The 20,088-nt window shown below is 38.0% G+C and overlaps 1 protein-coding gene across 1 annotated transcript; it reads right to left on the bottom strand.

Annotated features, from left to right (window-relative positions):
- Nucleotides 1-1,928: 1,928 nt before the first annotated feature.
- Nucleotides 1,929-11,568, bottom strand: LOC140136501 (T-box transcription factor TBX20-like). The gene is made up of 6 exons (XM_072158214.1): nucleotides 11,186-11,568; nucleotides 9,070-9,343; nucleotides 5,339-5,509; nucleotides 4,136-4,212; nucleotides 3,306-3,493; nucleotides 1,929-2,410 (listed from the first exon to the last, which is right to left on the bottom strand). Exons 1-6 carry the CDS (start codon nucleotides 11,383-11,385, stop codon nucleotides 2,115-2,117), a joined length of 1,206 nt encoding a protein of 401 aa, XP_072014315.1. The 5' UTR covers nucleotides 11,386-11,568; the 3' UTR covers nucleotides 1,929-2,114.
- Nucleotides 11,569-20,088: the final 8,520 nt, after the last annotated feature.

Genomic DNA, 20,088 nt, shown 5'->3' with positions numbered 1-20,088 from the left:
AACCCGAATGAATGCACGAAACGAATGAATATCATTAGATTTATAAAGTTTACTTCGAGGACTGTTAAATGCAATATCAATTTTTAATGATTTGCCATAAAATTTGTATTATATCGCGAATTTCAACAAATAAAAATTATTTGATATCAGAAGGACATTCCTCGTATTCAGAATGCAATTTGGTTTGTGCTCTTCTACAAAAAAATATTGTGCAAATGTTGCTATCCGATCCCTTAACTGAGCATAAATACAAATTTGACGATATTTTTGCTAAGCGAATGAACCTGCAAGAATGTTTTTGCACACAAACATTATGTAGCTATAGAGGTTTCCGGTGGTATAAAATCTCAACTTGTTTTGAGAAAAGTGGGGGATGAGGCTTTGGACAACAAAATGACCATTTTAGTAACGTTGGTGATTTCAATTAAGTGTTTTATTTTACTGATAGCCTAAGTTTAGCCCTTTAAGGCCTATTCAGTGATTTGCTCATCCAATAGATCATACAAGTCATCAAAATTAAGGTTTTGACACCTTTGTTAGTGTCATAGATTTGCTATGCTGCTTACGGTTAAGTCGACCTGAATACGGCTAAGTCGTCAAGAAGTCGCAACATTTTTTAAAGAAAATCCTAATTGGCGTCCACCCGTCACTGTGGAAAATATACATTGCTACTGAATTTGTCACATTAGCACATTCCACATCTGCACATAACACACTTAAAGCCATATTATAACATTTGCTGAGGAGGACGCCCTCAATATTTGTCAAAATTCTGCTTTTTTACACGATTATATTGTACTTTATTAAATCAACATACCCTGCAAAAATCAAGACCCTAGGTGCTGTAGTTTTGTCAAATTCCGAGATTTTGAATAAAAAGCAGGAACCGTCGTTTTATCATTATTACGATAGAAATATTAGTCGAACGCATACGCGATGTTCATAACACAGTACGTACATGGCCCGGTACATGGCGTGTGGGACGGTGATCTACACAACAAAGGGTCGTACCATAACATGACCGAAGAGTGATACGTATTGGCGACATCGGCGCTGGTAGTAAATTCCAATTTTCTTTGCTTTGCCTTAGTTGTTCGGCTCAAAATTAAAAGGGGATATAGGCCTATCTGACAGTAAAAGCTATAACATTTTATGGCAAAGAAATACTAATCTATTTTATAAATGTTATAATATGGCTTTACACGTGGTAGCACCAACATGTGTAAGTGCTGCCCATTTAAGGTTATTAATTATTTTAAACTGTTGTGATTTGGTAGTTCACAGCATCTTACGAATGGTAGTGAGCTTTGGCAAAAACTGCATTGCTCAATTCATAGCGAGCGTGTAGAAGAATTAAAATATCACAGATATACTTTTATAGGTGCTGCGGTTCTTGAGTTACGTTGTAAAGAGGGCTGAAACAACAACACTTTGGTAAAACGTACATAACTCATCAACAACAATAAATTAAGCAAGTTTGCAAAGTATACGATTTGTAGAATGAACTTTTGCAAAACATCAAGGTGTTAATTTTCAATAATATATTGATCTAGATAATGAAAATCGAATTTTTAGGTTGCTTCGACCACCAATACCTTGTCTACCCTTAATACCCTGGAGTCTTTGAAATATATTGTGCAAAATGGCATACTTTTTTCGCATTTTATTTCTCATTTTCCCATACTACCTTATTCTGGAGTGGAATACAAAACACGAGTTTTCCGATACTGTGACAATTTACATGAGCCCAGTTCTCAAATAGGCCTATACACATTGGCCGATCGTAATACAGATGTACAAAGCACGTATCTATTCATTATTTACATATCTCAGTATTTGGTTTGCATCAGTAATGTCATTGTTCCAATTTACAGATATACATAGCGCCGCGGGAGCCGGCCCAGGCCCGGGGAGTTGCTCAGCTCAGGGTCCTCATTTTTATGACAGGTTCACGTTCAGCCCTTGCAAATGGTTTTAGTGTCTCGGCGTTTCCCCTGGTTACCTCCCCCTCCTCATGACGGTGGTACTACCTGGATGACATTTACACCGTCTTGACTGATAATGAAGAACTTAGATATATCATTGCCTTCCGGATCATCTTGCAAAGTTTCTAGTTACACATATGGTGTCATCAACGCATTAGAAGTCCTCAGATGCTGTATGGAGGCATAGGGTCCTTGCGCCAATAGTTTATGATATCTATGTATATCTCTTAATGAATGCTGTACTGCTGGTCTATCAATAGAATGAGTCAGAGTGTTCTGGTGGAAATCAACTTGGCTCTGTGAAGCTGAAGGGATCATGGATTGATGGTGCGATGAAGGCTGTAACGCAAAGAATGGCTGGAAGGCTGACGGTACTCTCTGGAAAGGACTTGCCGATGCTGGAGACTGTATCGTGTATGCGGTACCTGTACGGAGAATAAAATCGATATGGTTTGAGATTAGATCGAAAGGTTCACTTTCAAGAAAAGCTTGCATTACTTGGGCCTTTCTTTATATTATTTTTCTGGTTGTTGAATGTTGATAATGATATTTTAGAGCCATAAATTGATAACGATTTATCATTAAACGTTTGTATCCATGCGACCCCTTTAGTTTCCTAAGTAGCGCACGCCAGGGAGCGCACGTTTACCACCACTGGAAGTGACCTGAAGTACGAATTTGTTCAACTCTTCATATTTTCGGAACAGTGGTAGCCAGGGTGTTTGAATTATTGCAATGCAAATACGCATGCCAATGCATGTTTTTAATAAATCTTTTAAGATTTATTATTTATTTATTTATTTATTTATTTAAAAATGTTTGAAGTAATATGCATTTACCACACTCAGGATGTACAGACAAAATGATCTACATTAGATCCGAGAAGTCTTAAGGATGATGACGTTGGACCAGTGGTGATCTTGAGTAACATAAGGGCAATGTATTTTTTGTTAAGTTGGTAGCAATGCACTTTTTCCAGTAATCGGCTACCATTGCATTGAGATTTGAGAACATACGAGAGTAATATTGTTGTTGTTGTCGTTATTGTTATTATTATGACTGGGATAATGATGATCCGATGATGACGATACTATACTGATGACAATCCTCCTCCTCCTCCTTCATCTCCTCCTCCTCCTCCTCCTCCTCCATCTCCTCATCCTCATCATCATCATCATCATCATCATCATCATCATCATCATCATCATCATCACATCATCATCATCATCACGACGTCGGGCGGCGACGATGGTGAGTATTATAATGATGAGGATGATAATAGTGATGACTGTGATGATTAGTGGTCCATCATATAATTACCTAATGTAGCAAGTGACACTTTTGGAATCTGCAGTGACAAAGGTGAAAATGCGGCTTGGTAAGACGACGTGAACATCTGTAAGTTATCCGATGGTTCCGTTGTACTGATACCCGATTTGGCGCCCTCTGTTGGTCTGACAGGGGATCTAGCGTAGGTGTGTTCTTGGATGAGAGTTTCAACCCTCTCTCTAAAACAGATGTGAAAGTAAACAGTGGTTAGCCTGCAGGTAACATACTCGGTGGCTCCAGAACCGGGGGGGGCTGGGGAAAGCCCGCAGTAATTTTTATTAAAGATAATCTATATTCTGCATTTTCCCTACTCATTTTGGAAATATCTATATGCTCATAATTTTGAATACCGTACAAATTATTCCTAGAGCAGAATTGTAGTTAAAGAGGAAGCCATGCCAGAGGCTCTGGGGTGACCCAAACCTGCCTGCGTGGTTATCAAATTAATCAGTGACAAGATTATCTCTGATTTTGACAGGTGCTAATTGATGTATTAATGTTATTGCATCAATTAGCACCTGACAAACTCATAGAACCTTGTCACTGATTAATTTGATAACCAGGCAGGTTTAGTACACCCCAGAAGAACTGTTCTGGATAGGCTTCCTCTTTAACAGCAAAGGTTTTTTCCTTCCTTCTTTTGATTCCTTTTTTTTCTGCCTTTAGCATTCTTTATTTTCCTTCCTTCTTTAATTCCTTGTCTAATCGCTTCCCTTTCCTACCTTTTCTCTCCCTCTCCCTCCCTCCCTCCCTCCTCCCTCCCTTCCTCCCTCTCCATCCACCCTCTCTCTTAACCAAACAGAAAGTTTCTTTCTATTTACCTTTCAAAATCAGAGAGACGTGACGAATCTCTGAAGCCTTTGGCAAATGGGTTGCTGTCGATTTTCAACCGTGTTATCTGGATGATATAAGCAAAACGAATGGTTATTAGTAAAAAAATGTAATACAAGGAATAACTGCCTATATAAGGCTGCCGAAAATGACAAAAATCAGTGTTTTTGCCCCATCTTTTGTATTTTTTGAACAATGGTCCATTTTATACCTTAGACATAATTGACCGGGGCTATAATACCAGATGTCCGAAAATGGACCCATTATCTGTTGGACATCCCCGCATGGTCATTTGTACTGAATCCCAGAATGGTTGTAATAAGACAGCTTTTTCACGCATGCTTTTCCTTTTGTCATTTACATGATGGATTTGTCCTTCCACATTTTTGCATTAAAAGCTCTGGATATCACCAAGAAAGTGATAAGGCAACAATTAAGTCCAATATATCAGTTTTATGCAACATAAACAATCAATCATAGAGATAACAAAATATTGGTGTCATATTTGGACCGAATGTAACCTTGATAACGTGTTTTTTTGTGACGAGTGCTCGATTGTTTATCACTTTCAACACTTATCTTTTTTTCATACACAAAATTAGACCATAAACATAGTAAACTTTGTTCGTTACGTATTCAAAAGTGCTTATAAAAGGTCGGAAGAATAATACATTGAATGAAATACTGTAAAAACTCGATAGTTAGCATATGTGCTTACTACTCGAGCGCTTTTAAAACGTGCAAATATGAAGAGCCCCATCCACAAAAGTGTAAAGGGTTTGAGTAAATCATCCATACTTATATACTAAGTATATATACGAACAAGTAAACCTGCAAAAGTGTGTGTCAACCTCATTAGCTCAGTTGGTTAAGTACCGGACTTTGGTACAATTTCATGTTTTCAATAGTAAGCACATACATGTATGCTAACTATCAAGGTTTTACGGTATAGGCAAATGCGCATATTTAAGCTCTTTAAAAACATTTTAACAATAAGTCAAAATATTGAAATTGAAACACAAAAAAAGCTTATGCAAAAAGACTATAAAATGGTTCGTGCAATAAAACGACGAATTGTTTCTGTTGGCATTATGTATGAAAATACACAGATAAAGTTTTGCTTACTTTTAAGGCATTGCACAGCCAAGTGAAGTATTCTGACAAAGATTATATATTTAATAGTTTTCTCTTACCAGTTGGTTTTGGTATGCCGTTACAGCAGTAAAGGTCGTCTCTGGGAAAACAAACGTCTTCAGTGGCTTGCTGTTCAAAGACATCGACGGTTCCGCCGTTGGTGATACCGAGTCAGTCTTCTTGGCGATATGAATTCTGGGCTGATAGCGATGCATAGAATTCAATATGATCTGAAATAAATAATACAGGGTTTTACGAGAAATTAATGGTTATTAGTTATTTTCCGTGTAGACAATTCCGCTAAAAGCAACGTAGTTTTACAGCACCCGGGTGCTGCACACGAAATTTCGGCACTGAGTTTACACTTCACGCGCGGGTTTTGGGGGAGCTTTTGAGAGTACTAACTAAATAAGAGCTACTGGGACCCTTTTTGCAAATATGAGTGGCTTTACACCTTTTCCCAACTCGACTCCCCATCCCCCGGTTCATTTTGGGGTTTGTTTCGAACAATTTCGCTAAAAACCGAACGCCCCATGGGACGGTAGTATCACCCTAACGTCAACGATTCTGCGAATTTGAAGGGTACAATAATCGGCCTATATCGCGGCGTGGGTCATATTAATAAACCATTGAGATTAAGAATGTAACAAATTTGTATTTCTTTTGTTTAAAACTTCATATTTGATGCAATCCAGACGAAGCATGCTGAACACGACGCCCTACTTTCTATTCTCCTCTTATAGTTGATTATGATAATAACACATATATACCAGGATTATAATAAATCTAAAGTTTGATTATTTTAACTTCTAGATATGTAAGCCTCCTTGGCGCTAGTTAACAATCTGACACAACCAGATTCCTCCAGGATTCCTCCTGTCCTATTTGTGTAACCCCCTGGTACCAGTATATGGAGCACCGTTGGCACCAGTGAAGTATGTTTTAATTTCGGTCGTCAGTATAATACTCATTTTGGTGTGGTCTTCTGCCAAAAGTGGCAAAATGCCGATATTTCGACAGTGAGTCTGAAATGACGTAACAACGCAGATCCATAACCCTGACCTTGATGCTCGATGGTCCTCAAAAGATGCCAGAGCAAATTTTTTTGACGATATCTGGTGCCGGCCGCCGGCCGCGTGTTTATTTTAGGCCGCAATTCGCTAACCCTAAACCCTTACCCTAACCCTAAGGGTTGACATGGTGTTGCGGCACATTTATGGTTGCAGAAAGAAATTAAGCGTACCGGCCCGTGGTACAGGCTGGTACACATTTGGGGGTATACGCGTAGTACCTTACCCACATTATCTAATATATAGATATGGCACATGGCTGTGTACGAGTAAACATTTCCTCTTGACGACAGACCCCATTCTCAGCCGATAGTATACGTGCCTTTTATCGGGTCACGGTATAATTAAGTCCAATGTGACGACATTAAGATTTATACACTTTGTAGACCAATAAATAGATAATAATTCAATGATTTGTTTGACTCTGGATGAGTATGTACTTTTTGATGATGGATGTTTAAGTTCAGAATGGACCTAGCCACATATAAATTTAGATTCAATTTCATCCAACAACTGACATTCAGTACCTAGTAGGTACAAGGTACTAGGCCCATACCAGATTTTCTTATCGAGGAGGCAGCAGGACTTGTCCGACTCAGTCCGAGTCCGATCGGGAATCTGAGGTGGCAAAATCAGGACCATATCTTTTCTCTTTATAATACGGTTCTGTAATATTAGGGGATACTTTTCTCCCAATATATGCACCGGATTCGAACTCGGCACTCAACACCCGGCCCCCTCAAATTGACTGGAATTGACCTAAATACCACTCGGCTCTTAATAGGCCCTATATCTTGTGTATCGTTGAACCTTTTTGGCTTGGTGGGTCCACCCAGTAAATTTATATATCGGTACTGATGGTCAGCACCCGAAGATTGAAAACTCAAAGCGGGTCGTCGCATCGTCACCTTACCAATCCATCACCTTAATAAATTAAGTGGCCAATGCAAAAACTGTGATAGGACCAGCTAGGGGGTAAGAACAATCCGAATACCTATACACTTTTGTTTTTCGTTTTATATTTCGCCAAATATTTTCGTGCAAATCTGTGATAATTATGGCAGTGTGATATTAAACAGATGTAGCTGGAAGTAAGGCGCAGACAGAGATCGTTTATAAACTTCGCAGTTTAACCCCATTAACAACTCTCGTGCAATATTTCATGGCTAATATCAGACCACCGTAATTGCAAGGAGGGTGACACGGCCTACTTATAATACCAAAGTTTACATTTTAATAGGAATATGACAGCTTAAGATAAAACATACATGTACCAGATAGAGAACCTCCTTCTCTATAGTTTTACTGACAACAATATCCATTGATTATTCACTGAAATTATTTAAAATTGTCGACTGGATAGTGATTGCGACCGGGTATAATAAATTGTGACTGTCCACCACAAACCAGCCGTAAAGTCGGCAATTGTATTCTGAGTTACAGTGTAAAATGTACATGAAGGTCGTATTCATAGTTGGTGCTACATGTATCTCATTTTGCTAGTGCCAGTCAAACACCTTTTAAACCAACCAATCTATATATTGTTGGAGAGGATATTAAGCTTCTATACCTATGTCTATAAAATTCTTAAATAGCGCTAGCCATTGTTTGCTTTGATTAAATCCTGTTCAAGTGGTGGATTACAAAGCATTGTATTTTGTCTAGGTATGTATGAACCTCGTTGACTTGGGGGATGATTTGAAATGACCGCCAATTATGACTTTTTGATATTTATTACCAGCAATGTGGAAAAAGAAACACATGTAGAACCGAAATATAAGGTACCATTTTGTTGAAGGAGCAAAGTTCAACAAACCATAACCCCGCTTCTGGATATCGTTTGAAGTCAAATAATATACCTTAAAGCTTATGATATACTATTTTCTAAACACGAAATAAAACAAAATTTACCGGGACCGTCTTTACGACTGCCTGCATCCGCCTCTTTGGGCAAAAGGGTGCTAAATGACCCCATTAAACAATAAACGCTCATACATAAAAGACCCCAAATTTCTGATCTTCAACTTGCTGTTGTCTTGTTGTTTACCGTGGGGACACATAATTGCGTCCTGATGGGACGCTCAAACCAGATCTATAAAGTATGCTGGCATATACGTACTAGCACATGAAAAAGACAAATAATTGAAGATATTAAATAACAAAGAAAAGACACTCCCAACGAATCATATTTTACTGTCCGAGCCTTTGGGCCAAGAGACTTACAACTGGTTACAACGAGTAAGCCCATATTTGTGAAAAGAAAGGAGAGAAATTTGATATTTTCCTGTCAAAAAGAATCCTATACTTAAAAAGAGACACACACTCAAGACGTGTCTTGAAACTGGTTTCATGATTGACATGTCTTATTTGACTTCGCGTTTTACATTTAGGGATGTGATGGCAGTGACATGGGGCAACGTCTCTAGCTTTACATGACTCATCGTGTCTAGTTAGATTGCGTTTTCAGGAAAAACGCATTGAAGTTGATTTCTTATGTTCCCCATTGTTGAAGACATGTCTGATTGAAAGACACTATACTAAGACACGTCTTTGACCGTGAAGACTCATTCAGTAAAACACTCAAAATTCTAAAAAAAACCTCAAAACTTTTTATGTTGATGTCCAGCACGCAAAAGACAAAAATGTAAGACATGTAAATCATGAAACTGGTTCCAAGACACGTCTTGATTTTGTGTCTTCCTTTTTATTTTTACACTTACATGACCCTGCTGATCCAGCTCATTATTCGTCAGTTTCACCTTCTCAAAGGAAACCATCTGCTTGCGGAGTTGCTCCCCCGTGAAAGGTGAATCTGGATGCACATAGAGTCTTGGCGGTAACGGAGGATCGGCTTTGCCTGCCACGAGCCATGATGATCGATGATAGGCATATCGGTAACGCTTGTTGTCTTTTGGAATGATGTCCATCATGACGACATAACGGGAATCGGACCGGAGTCCTGAGAAAGATACACGCACGGTGGGAAACATACGTCTGAAACAAAAAAACAAAATTGAAAATGGGATAATCACCATCGTTGTCATCGTTTTGGTTGTCGTCGTCGTCATCGTCATCATCATCATTGGCGTTGACATTATCCTCATCATAGTCATCGTTGTCACCATTGTGTCATCATCATCATTACATCATCACCATTATTATCAACATCATCATCAATCATCATCATTATTATTGTCATCATCGTCATCATTCATCATCATCATTACACCAACATCATCGTCACGATCGATCATTATCATCATTGTTATCCTCCTCCACATCATAGCCTCCGTCTCCCCCTCCTCCTCCTCATCATCATCATTATCATTATCATCATATCATCATCAACATGACATCATCATCACCATCGTCTTAAGATGTATCATAAAAGTACATTATTCTAAACACTGATGTAGGTCTGTAATAACCAAAGTTTTTGTTTTGATAAACATTGAAAACAGGATTTTATCTTTAAAATCGCAAAACACCACCTTCATTTCCTGAGATGTTTGGCATCAACACCCTTCCTCATGTAAAAAGTTTGCTGGGTAAAACTCGTGGCGAGTGGTCTCGACGGCGCCGCGTTGAGCTCAGCGGACTATCTGCCTAAATCCGCACTCAACTACATCTAAGGCGTATTCTATTTCTTCCCAACACTTTTCACTTTCTCAAATAAACAATCTTTATTTTTACTCATTCACTATTAAAAACAAACCAGTGATTAAGTATACGTTTGGAGGTTAGAAAACACAAGTGGGACAATTAACACACTTTAAGAAAAAAAAGGTGGAAGTGCAAAAAACGGCGAATAAAGTACAGCGCGTGGTCATAAGCTAATCTGGGTACTTCAGCGCGGCTGGCTGGCCGGTGTTGCCGAAGTCTAGCCAGCGACAGTTTGTGTTGTCTTTCAAAATATTTGCCAAAAATCCTTTGAACCGTTGCACTTCAGGTAAAAGTACACCTATCAGCAGACTGGTAGTTTGTATTGGTACGATCTTTTATGAATAAACGTAGATTTATGATGGATTTAGGGTTCTATCCCATCATCTTTCGCTGCCATAACCATGACAACCACGAAGTGGGAAAACTTTTTCGCCATTTAATAAGAAAATGAAAAATCAAATCTTTATCAATGATTCTATTCATGACATCTCTCGGCATCTTAAAAGCAATAATTATATGTACTCAATGTCGACATAAGCATAGAAAGTTCGAAATATCTCAATTGTGGGATAGGCTTTTACGCCGGGAGTTCATAACAATTCAGTGAACGGCTCTTTTCAGAGCCACAAACCTTTTACATTAGCAGATAGGCGAGTCTGCTTAGATAGGCGAGGTCTGCTTGTTCTCTGTTGACAAGGGGCGGTCTTCAATGAACGGCTCTTTTCTGAGCCACCAGTAGGCAAGGGACGGCCTTCATGTCTCATTCTTTTAAGAATGAAAGTACTTGGAGAAGACCTGGAGAAGTCAGCGCTACTCCTGACGAAAGCTTGACAGTTCTAAACTTGCTCGACGGCGAACCCGCTAAAAAACTTACCAATTGTTCGAAATATCTCTATACTTGCCGGTTACATCTCAAATTATTTCATCTCTAAAATATATTAGTCGAAGGAAATTAACATTTGATAAAAGTTACGCATCCCACAGGCACAGTGTATGTTACCATCTTTGCAAAAGAGTGTGTACCGTCGCAATGGCTTTTTATATTAGAACCAATTATAATAAGAAGCAATCAATTCGGTTTATATTATGAGACAGCGCGCAAAACAAACTATTTTGTAGACGTTTTGAAATATTTTGTAGACCAAACCAACGTTTTATAACGCTTAAGCTTACCTTCCAGATTTCGTAATGATCATCTCTGTTCCAAGATCATGAAACTTATCCCAGAGATCTTTGGTTTCTAATCTGCACGTCACTTCCGACATCTCTGACTGAGACAAGGACTCTGCACGGACTCCATCCATGATCACACTCTCCTCCTCTAGGCTACCATCGGAATCCTCACTTGGTGACTCCAACACTCTCTCGCACATATCGGTGTGTTCAGAAGATGTTGTCTTCTTACCCTGGGTGGAGTTGAGACAAGGTATCCTGTACGTGACTTCACGGGCATGATCTTGTGCTGGTGATGACTTTTTAGGTAAGGATTCTGCTATTGCTTGACAGTGTTCAGGGATTCGTACGGTGTCGTCTGATGACGAGGTTCGTGGGCAGGTACCTGTGAAGACAAAAGCACATTGTAGAAAGTATAGAAGTTATCCGTGTTAAGCTGCATATCCTCAGCGACTGCTATAGGGCCCCTACCTTGTTTAGGAGTTAGGACTTTCAAAAGAAGTACCTGATGTGCATGCAAGTGACTGTTTCAAAATAGCCCGCCAAAGTCATGCAGGTAACTCCTATAGGTCGTGCATTGAATTGGTTTGAATGAGGAATACTACGGGAACCAGCGCCTTTTGTCGATGAGTAAAGTGGATCACCTCTATTGTTTTCATCTTATGATCAAAGTTAATTTTTATGATCTGAATGTGCTGCCCTGTATCTATATAACCATGACAACCTTAATCCAATGTTCTTGACAATTAAAAGAACCCTTCAATGATTCTTTCTGGCATTTTCAGAACTTTTTTCAGGTCTAAAATGGTTCTTGCTAGCCTTTCTCGATTCAATTCTTCGTATAATAATTAAAGTTCTATAGACAGGGCAACTCAATAACCTTTTAAGTTCTACTTCTAATACATGTACAGGACCGTGAACTCAAGAATCTTTTAAAGTGCTACTTAGAACCAGAGTGATATCTAAGCACAACATCGAGCAATAACAAAAACAGTAGAGACAAACAAACAAACAAAAAACGTGTCGAAAAATCGTCTCCAAATATACAACTTGTATGTACAAAACTCAAGATGAGTTCAGCGCTCCAATTTTTACTTAAGAAATTACAAGCATTCAAACAAACCAAGATGAACCGAATATTGTTATTTGACCCTAGCTTCAACTTCACGCTTATAAAAACCAACATTTATTGTAAACCACATGTACTGTAACCAATTTGAACCTCATTACTCAGGTAATTTTCTCACATTTTCTCACACTCAAAGGTCTTTAACCAGAGTATTTCCATCATCTGTCCACACTAGAAGCAAAACGCCTGCATTTGAAATCACTAATTTCTTATCAAAAGTGAGTGCCCGTGAGGAGCGAGATTAACATCAAATGAAACAATCGCTGTTAGTTAAATGGTTTGCTATTATCATCATTGGTTGGTGCATTAAGGCTGATGACATACTATTACGATACAGGACGAATAAATAATATGCACTTTTGAAGTCATTTCATCCAATTTGATTAAGCCCTATATCTTGGAAAAATCGGTCCCCGGGAATCGGTCCCAGTTTGGATCTAATGTTGTGTTAATGTACATACATCTCAGCACTATACAGAGAATAGTACAGTGCTTTTATACCTGTTTTCGGAATACCCGTCATGAACAACACTATATGATATCCGCCTTAGCAATATACGATTTATGAGGTATTAGGGGGAAAATCTTTGGAAAGAAAAATTTCTTCTGAAAGAATCTAATTCCGTTTTACTTTTCTTTCAAACACAGTGATATATTTCTTGGGGTATTTTGTGTATTACTGGGAGCAACCGAGAGTCGTGCATGATCATATCAACTTTACCACAAAGCGAGGGTCCCGGGTTCAAATCCTACTGGAGGCTCAAAAGGACCGAGGTCCTCACGCATTACATGAGAGGTTGCTGTTAAATGTGACGGTGCTTTTTTGTCTCCATGTGAACACAGATAATGTTATCCATGCATCCTATAGCTACCTTTCAACGACATACTTGCCCTTGTGTGATAGTTGTAAACACATTTCACAACAAAATTGCTAAAACGGTCACAACTAGCAAACAATCGCATTTGGTCCAGCCCAAACATGACCTTAGGTCTCATTGCCAGTGAGAAGGAACTATGACTATGTCAACACCATAGACAAGATCACAAAAGATTTCAGCTATTCATCCGAGGGCTATCAACACAAAAAAGTACGTCTTGTAATTCTTCTCAATTGGTTCAAGTTCACTTTTGAGTTGAATTTAGTTTAATCACCTTGATGCGATGGCGATTAATCAACGACTAATGACATGGATTGTTATTTAATCAGCCAAAAAGTACCATCCACTTGATTGGTCCAAACCCAGATCGCTTTTCTAACGATTGGGCTATGAATTTGGCTTCATAGCGGTATCTGTTGCAGTTTTTCTCCTCCTTCACGCATCCTTAGGGCAGAAACGACCCGCTAAAAAGTACATTAACCACGTATTGGGGTTGTCATCGTTTGGGCATCGGGTCCCTGATGTTGGTGCCGGGGTAAGCAGGGATGCGATTCCCCCAAGCTATGCCGTCTTGTGAACCAAAGGATAGTGTACTTTTCTGTCTCTCATTTGTCATGTTTGTCAGTTAGAAATAAATAGAGGATTTGTTACTTGGTTTTCAACTGTTTAGGATCTCGCGAATCTGTTAATCGGAGAAAGTGCAGATCATATTTTGTGAACTTCATGTTCAAGAGCGTATTTGAACAGGACCCTAACAACGTATAGTAGGGCCTACATGTATGCTTCTTGTCTCAGCTTCCAAACTCAGCTGCCCAATGATGTGAAAAGTGAGCGTATGTTTGGGCAGTGAAGTTTGCTTGTTGGATCCTCGACTGCCGCTACAAACTAGGCTGATAAAATTCACCCATCTTTCACACAAAGTTACAGTTCATTTTAATTATTTGTTATTTGTACATTTTCAAATTTCCCAAATGTCGTTTTGTTCCATTTTAACCGAAGTTTGTAACTCAAATTAAGTTGCCACGATTCACTTATATAGTATTTAATTGAATTTCATATATTATTTATTTACTTATCGCCAGCCCATAGGGCTGGTATCTAATTCTTACATGGGATTTGTGTACACTAAAGATTAGCTAAGATTATAGCCTTCTTCTATTGGTATGAATTTTTTTTTTACTTCTTGTGGTGGAAATGTTTTTGATGTCTGCTAATTCGATTTGCAAGGAAAAGAAAGTATGTTTTGCCGTTTCAACGAACGAAAACGATTGAGTATTGCCAAAGTTATGTTTGAATTAATTATGACTTAAAAAGTTATCATAGGTTATAGGCCTACACATATAAACATAAACTTGTTCAGCAATCAGCATATCAAAAAAATGACATAGTCAACAATTAGTAATTAGCGGGGAATGATCACTGGACGAGGTCATATCAGTGGACTACTGAGCATAGCATGATGTTTGGTTGCCTGTGAGTGCATAATTGATATGTTGATAACAGATCTAATAATGTTGTAGAATCAAAATCTTCATTATATGGACCACGTTGAAGTCAAAGTAATTATCTATCCTATCCTGTATCGTTTTATGGATAAAAAATGACTCAAAATGTTATTGATGATATTATTGCTATCTTTAACATCAGTTTTGTCTTTTCAACGGGAAAAATCCGATGGAAAATAAAGTTTTTAGGGGCTAGCTATAATGTTGAACAATATATCCCATATTTTGACATGCACTTATAGAAAATAAATAAATTATTGTCTTACTTTATAAATTATAAATACTATAAAATGACACATTAACTAAAGTGAGGCCACTTTCTATCTTCTTTATTTGATTCATAAAATTACATTCAACAAAATGATTGAAGACTGAGAAAACACACAATACAGACTATTACAGAATGGAGTAGGTAAGATGCCATGTCCATAGCTTTGCAGGAGTTTCGGACTAACAATCAACACATTCAAAAAATACAGTTTAAAAGTGAAGATTGTAGTGAATGATCAGTCCTTTATCATGTGCGTGCCACTATCTACTTTATAGTAAACTATACATTGCGAAATAATGTAAAAACATTTTAAAATAAAATGTGCATGTAAGTTGAGTTTACATAGCGAATTAACTAACAACTGCAGTGTATTTCTTGATTTTAATAATAAGCATGGATAAAAAGCAGAAAGACAAAAATACAGAACAATTTGCAGTAATTAAAGAGTTGACAGGAGTTAATGTTTTTTGCTGTTTCAGTGTGCATGTTCTCACCATTCATGGTTTGGTGGACTGTCATGTAACATGGATGTAAGCGTGATCCTAAAAATGCCTTTCACATTGACCCAAACTATTTACAAGACCTCTTCTGCATTGAGGCTGGCCTTCCCTTTTAAAGGGAATTTTTATTTCAATTGTAATTCTTATGCAGAAAGAATTTTTCGAAAGAAATTGAACACCCTTGGGGGCTCCATTCTTGGGTGATTTTATTCTTCCCCATGAAAAGGTGGGGCATAACGGAACATTTACCTTTAATATACCATTAACCAATATAACTTGAATCTTACAGTTTTTTTTATAAAAATGAAGAAATATTTTCAAAAAAATAAATCCGTTTTGCCCCACTATCGGGGCAAAACGGAACCCCCCTATGGGGCAAAACGGCACCCTGGGTGTAAACTTATATCAGTAGTTCCATTGGTAGGCCCTAGGCCTAGTTATATATTTGGCCAAAAATGTTTGCAAAAATAGTTTACAATGACATTTCGAAAACATTTTAAAAATATTGTTGTAGTGTGTTTTCATACAAAACGTTTTAAACGATTTCATGACCTTTATATAACCCGACATTTTAATGTTATTAAAACGTTTTTACCTAAACCAAAACCCAAATAACTTATTTAAAACGTTTTAAAAACGTTTTTGTGTTTGCTGGGCAAGCCATACTGCAGTTACTGTCCGTTTTCCTATACACAATACACAGTGCTCTTTCCCATTGACGCGTGACCTCTACAAATAGCCCTGTACGTTAAAAGTATGGGGATATGACTAGTTAACGTCGCTGTGTGAAAAATAACCGGCCAATATTAAAAGTACTTTTCTAAAGTTCTAGAAAATATAGTTTTTAACATGTCCTAAATTTTTAGCTAATTTAGATGTTTGGAAATATTCGTACTTTGGTGTTTTAGTTAATGTTATAGGTAATAGTACATTGCCTAGTTAACGTCGCTGTGTGAAAAATAACCGGCCAATATTAAAAGTACTCTTCTAAAATTCTAGACAATATAGTTTTGTAACATGTCCTAAATTTTTAGCTAATTTAGGTGTTTGGAGAGGGTCGCACTTTTGTGTTTTAGGAAGGATATGTAAACGACAGATAACACCAAAAATATGAAGAAATTATTTCCAAACCGTGTTAAGTCAACAATCATTATGTTGCTCATTTTCAAGAATGCTGGTTTACAAAAAGCAGGCAATTGTCTCATTTCGTGAACAAAGGTACACATACCATTGTTTCCTTTCGTTTCCTTTATAATCGGTTACCCAACTGAAGCTATAATACCAGCTTTATTGCGATATCGCACATGAAAACAGACACTTGTGCACAACCAGAGAAGATCCGATTTAATCAGTTGAGCTGTTTCAATGAGTGTTATCTTGGTTTAATAGCTTTTAATTGGGTTAAGTCCTGCAAAGGTCGAGATGAATTCTACTGTAGACATGACTGCATCATGCTGTACTTATTTTTACTCTGGAACCTAGAGTAGATTCCAGAGGTACAGTCAACAGTACCGGGATGATCCTCTGCTCTTTTCGACTGATAGCCTGTGACGTTCTTTAACGTGCACTCTACATTAATGTGAGAAAATACATGTACACGGGAACGATGACCTCCGCGGTCCGAAGCACCACTCGCCGAAGCACTAAGCAAGTATAGAGTAAAGTGCCTTGCTCAAGGGCACAAAGAGCCAGCCGAGCTCAAGTGGACCCACTCAGATTTCGAACCCGGGACCTTTGGATTCACAGTCCAATGCCTTAACCGCTCGGCCACGCTTCTCTCTGGACGTTATATAGCAAATTTCACCTTCATTTTTGGCTAAAATAGTCTGAAATTGAAATTTTTCAAATGTCCTTTTAAAATCGGAACAAAATGTATGCTTGTTTCCCTCTAAATTGCATTTGCTTCCGCCGCCACTGTCGATCTTGTAAACCAAACCTTGGCCACCCTGTTGGCCACTTGAAAGCACATGCGCCCTCCTTATGGTGAGTTTGGGGGGGGGGGGCTCCAAATTTTGGCCTGGCCCAGAGGCCCCCCGGCAAATCCGCCCCTGAACGGGCTGGCCATAACAAAGATAGGGCCTATTCAGCGTCAGCTTTTCCAATACCTTTTTATAACTTATTCAGGGCCGGATTGGCCAGATGGGCCTGGGTCGCAATTTGGGGCCCCCAAATTGCTCTGTGCACCATCCTTTTTAGCCCGAAACACAATGTTTTGGGTAAAATTGCAGAATTTTGCGCACTGGCTCTTAATAATGCAAAATTCACCTTCATTTTGTCAAAATGTCCTTAAGATCGGAACAAAATATCCTCGTCTCCATCTAAATTATAATGCTTCCGCCGCAAATGTCGATCTTATAGTACGTAAACCCATATCAATTTGTAACCGCTCTTTTTTAAAAGTCATAGTTCATTGAATTTACAACCAACCGTATGACAAAACAGGCGAAAATAGTAACTTTTTGCACAAGATTTGCAATTTAAAGAGAATTGACCATTGCTCATTCTAGTGACGCTAGTAATATAGTAGTATTATGGACAATAAAGTGTGCTTTTTCATTTAATGACATAAAATTTGAAAGATTTTGTAAGGAACACTTGAGGTTTTGACTTTTAAAACCTACATTTTGGTCAACAAATGTGCTTGGATAGGTAGTTTTCAACAGATTTTCCACATTCGCCTTGCTATAACATTGAATTGCGTTATCTGTTGACCTAGTGACGAAAAGCGTTTTAGGGGGAAATGTTAGATTTCGTTCTGATTGGATGAAGGGAACACTTGAGGTTTCGACAAAAACCAAGCAAGGCCCATTTTTCAGCTAGAAGCTCCACAGCTCGTACATTGCTATGCACTCAACCGTGCGTGTAGTGTACATGGTGTATAAATCAAAGATTGTGGTGGAGAAGTTGTGTGCTCAGGTGTATCGAGGTGGAAACTGTGCGCATGATGGTTTATAAGAGAATCGTTTTATAATAGAAACCTTTCCATATTCAAAATTTGACCACTTGAGTCCACATGACTTCCTCGCGGGGAGTTTGGGCCTTCAAATTTTACCTGGCCCAGGGCCCCCAAAAAGGTATATCCGGCCCTGATTTGCTATGTCCCGCTTGCTTAAGGTGTCATCACCCTCAGTAAATGGGAGATGTTATTGTTAGACATTGAATCTTTAAAATAATGATATGATATACGAGCGTATACATTTTCAGAAAGGACACGATGCAAGGAATCCATGACAGATTTATGCAAATTTTAGTTTTTCTTCATTTTAAAAACATGGGTCAAAAAGGATCAAAATTGGACTTTTTGCCAACTTTGATCAAAATTGAGGATATTTTAAGGTATAAAACAGTTTAAGGTCAAATTTTAAAAATTTAAGAAAACAGTTTTTTTCTTTAGAATATAAATATTTAATTTTCATTTATTTGAGATTTTAGGATAAGTTGTTATGGTGGACGAAAAACAATTGGCATGGAAAATCAAAATTTGGCGCTTTTCTCAAAAATTGCTCATTTTGCTCTTTCTTTTCTTTTCCTTTCTTTTTTCTTTCTTTCTTTCTTTCTTTCTTTCTTTCTTTCTTTCTTTCTTTCTTTCTTTCTTTCTTTCTTTCTTTCTTTCTTTCTTTCTTTCTTTCTTTCTTTCTTTCTTTCTTTCTTTCTTTCTTTCTTTCTTTCTTTCTTTCTTTCTTTCTTTCTTTCCTGGGAAAATAGAGTTTATATGCTTTTCTATGAGGTTGACCGATAATTTTAATGAGGGGGCCCTGAAATTTTTGAGGTCTGAAAAAGGGGGGCCCCGAAAATGTTTCGCGATAATTTTTTTTGCATCAGGCCCCCTAAACAAGTGTTTGTGAACGGTCCCTACACAGCATGCAGTATGACAATGACAAAGGCACTACAATCTGAATTTTGATTATTTTTACGATTGCCCGGATGAGCAAATCAGTGAATGGGCCTTTTTAAAGGCCCATCTATAATATCAATACAATATACTAAATGTATGTGTTGTTTCAAATTACTGCCAATTATTGAATGTAACAATGTTGCTCCATTGTCATTTAGGCCTAATATCATGGTTTATATTGAGAAGTCAACTCCATCACAAAATACAACTTCTCTAAATTTAAAAATGACACTGAGCTCATGCACCAGGTATGATATTCCCTTGAAAATATTATATCTGTTAATACTCATTTCAACTACCCTGTAAAAAGTTTAGTCATAGCTAGGGACCGTTCACAAACACTTGTAAGGGGGGCCTGATGCAAAAAAATTTTATCGCGAAAATTTTTCGGGGCCCCCCCTTTACAGACCTCGAAAATTTCAGGCCCCCCCCTTTTTGACATGAAAATTATCGGTCAACCCCATAGAAAAGCATATAAACTCAATTTTCCCAAAAAATTTGTGGCCATTTTTTTCAGGGCCCCCCCTTAGGAGGGTCAAAATTTTCAGGGCCCCCCTTTTGCATCAGGCCCCCCCCTTACAAGTGTTTGTGAACGGTCCCCTATGGAGATCCCACAAAAATGTCGAGAAAATAATTTTGTCACCGCCTGACCCTATTTTATTTCATCTTATAATTCACTCTGATGTATGTTGCTGTTGATACATTCATTTTGCAGCATTATTTAT

Source organism: Amphiura filiformis, chromosome 16 (genome assembly GCF_039555335.1).
Source record: "Amphiura filiformis chromosome 16, Afil_fr2py, whole genome shotgun sequence".
Lineage (NCBI taxonomy): Eukaryota > Metazoa > Echinodermata > Ophiuroidea > Amphilepidida > Amphiuridae > Amphiura > Amphiura filiformis.
The sequence above is the reverse complement of the archived record's forward strand: the minus strand, read 5'-3'. Positions and strand labels throughout refer to the sequence as shown.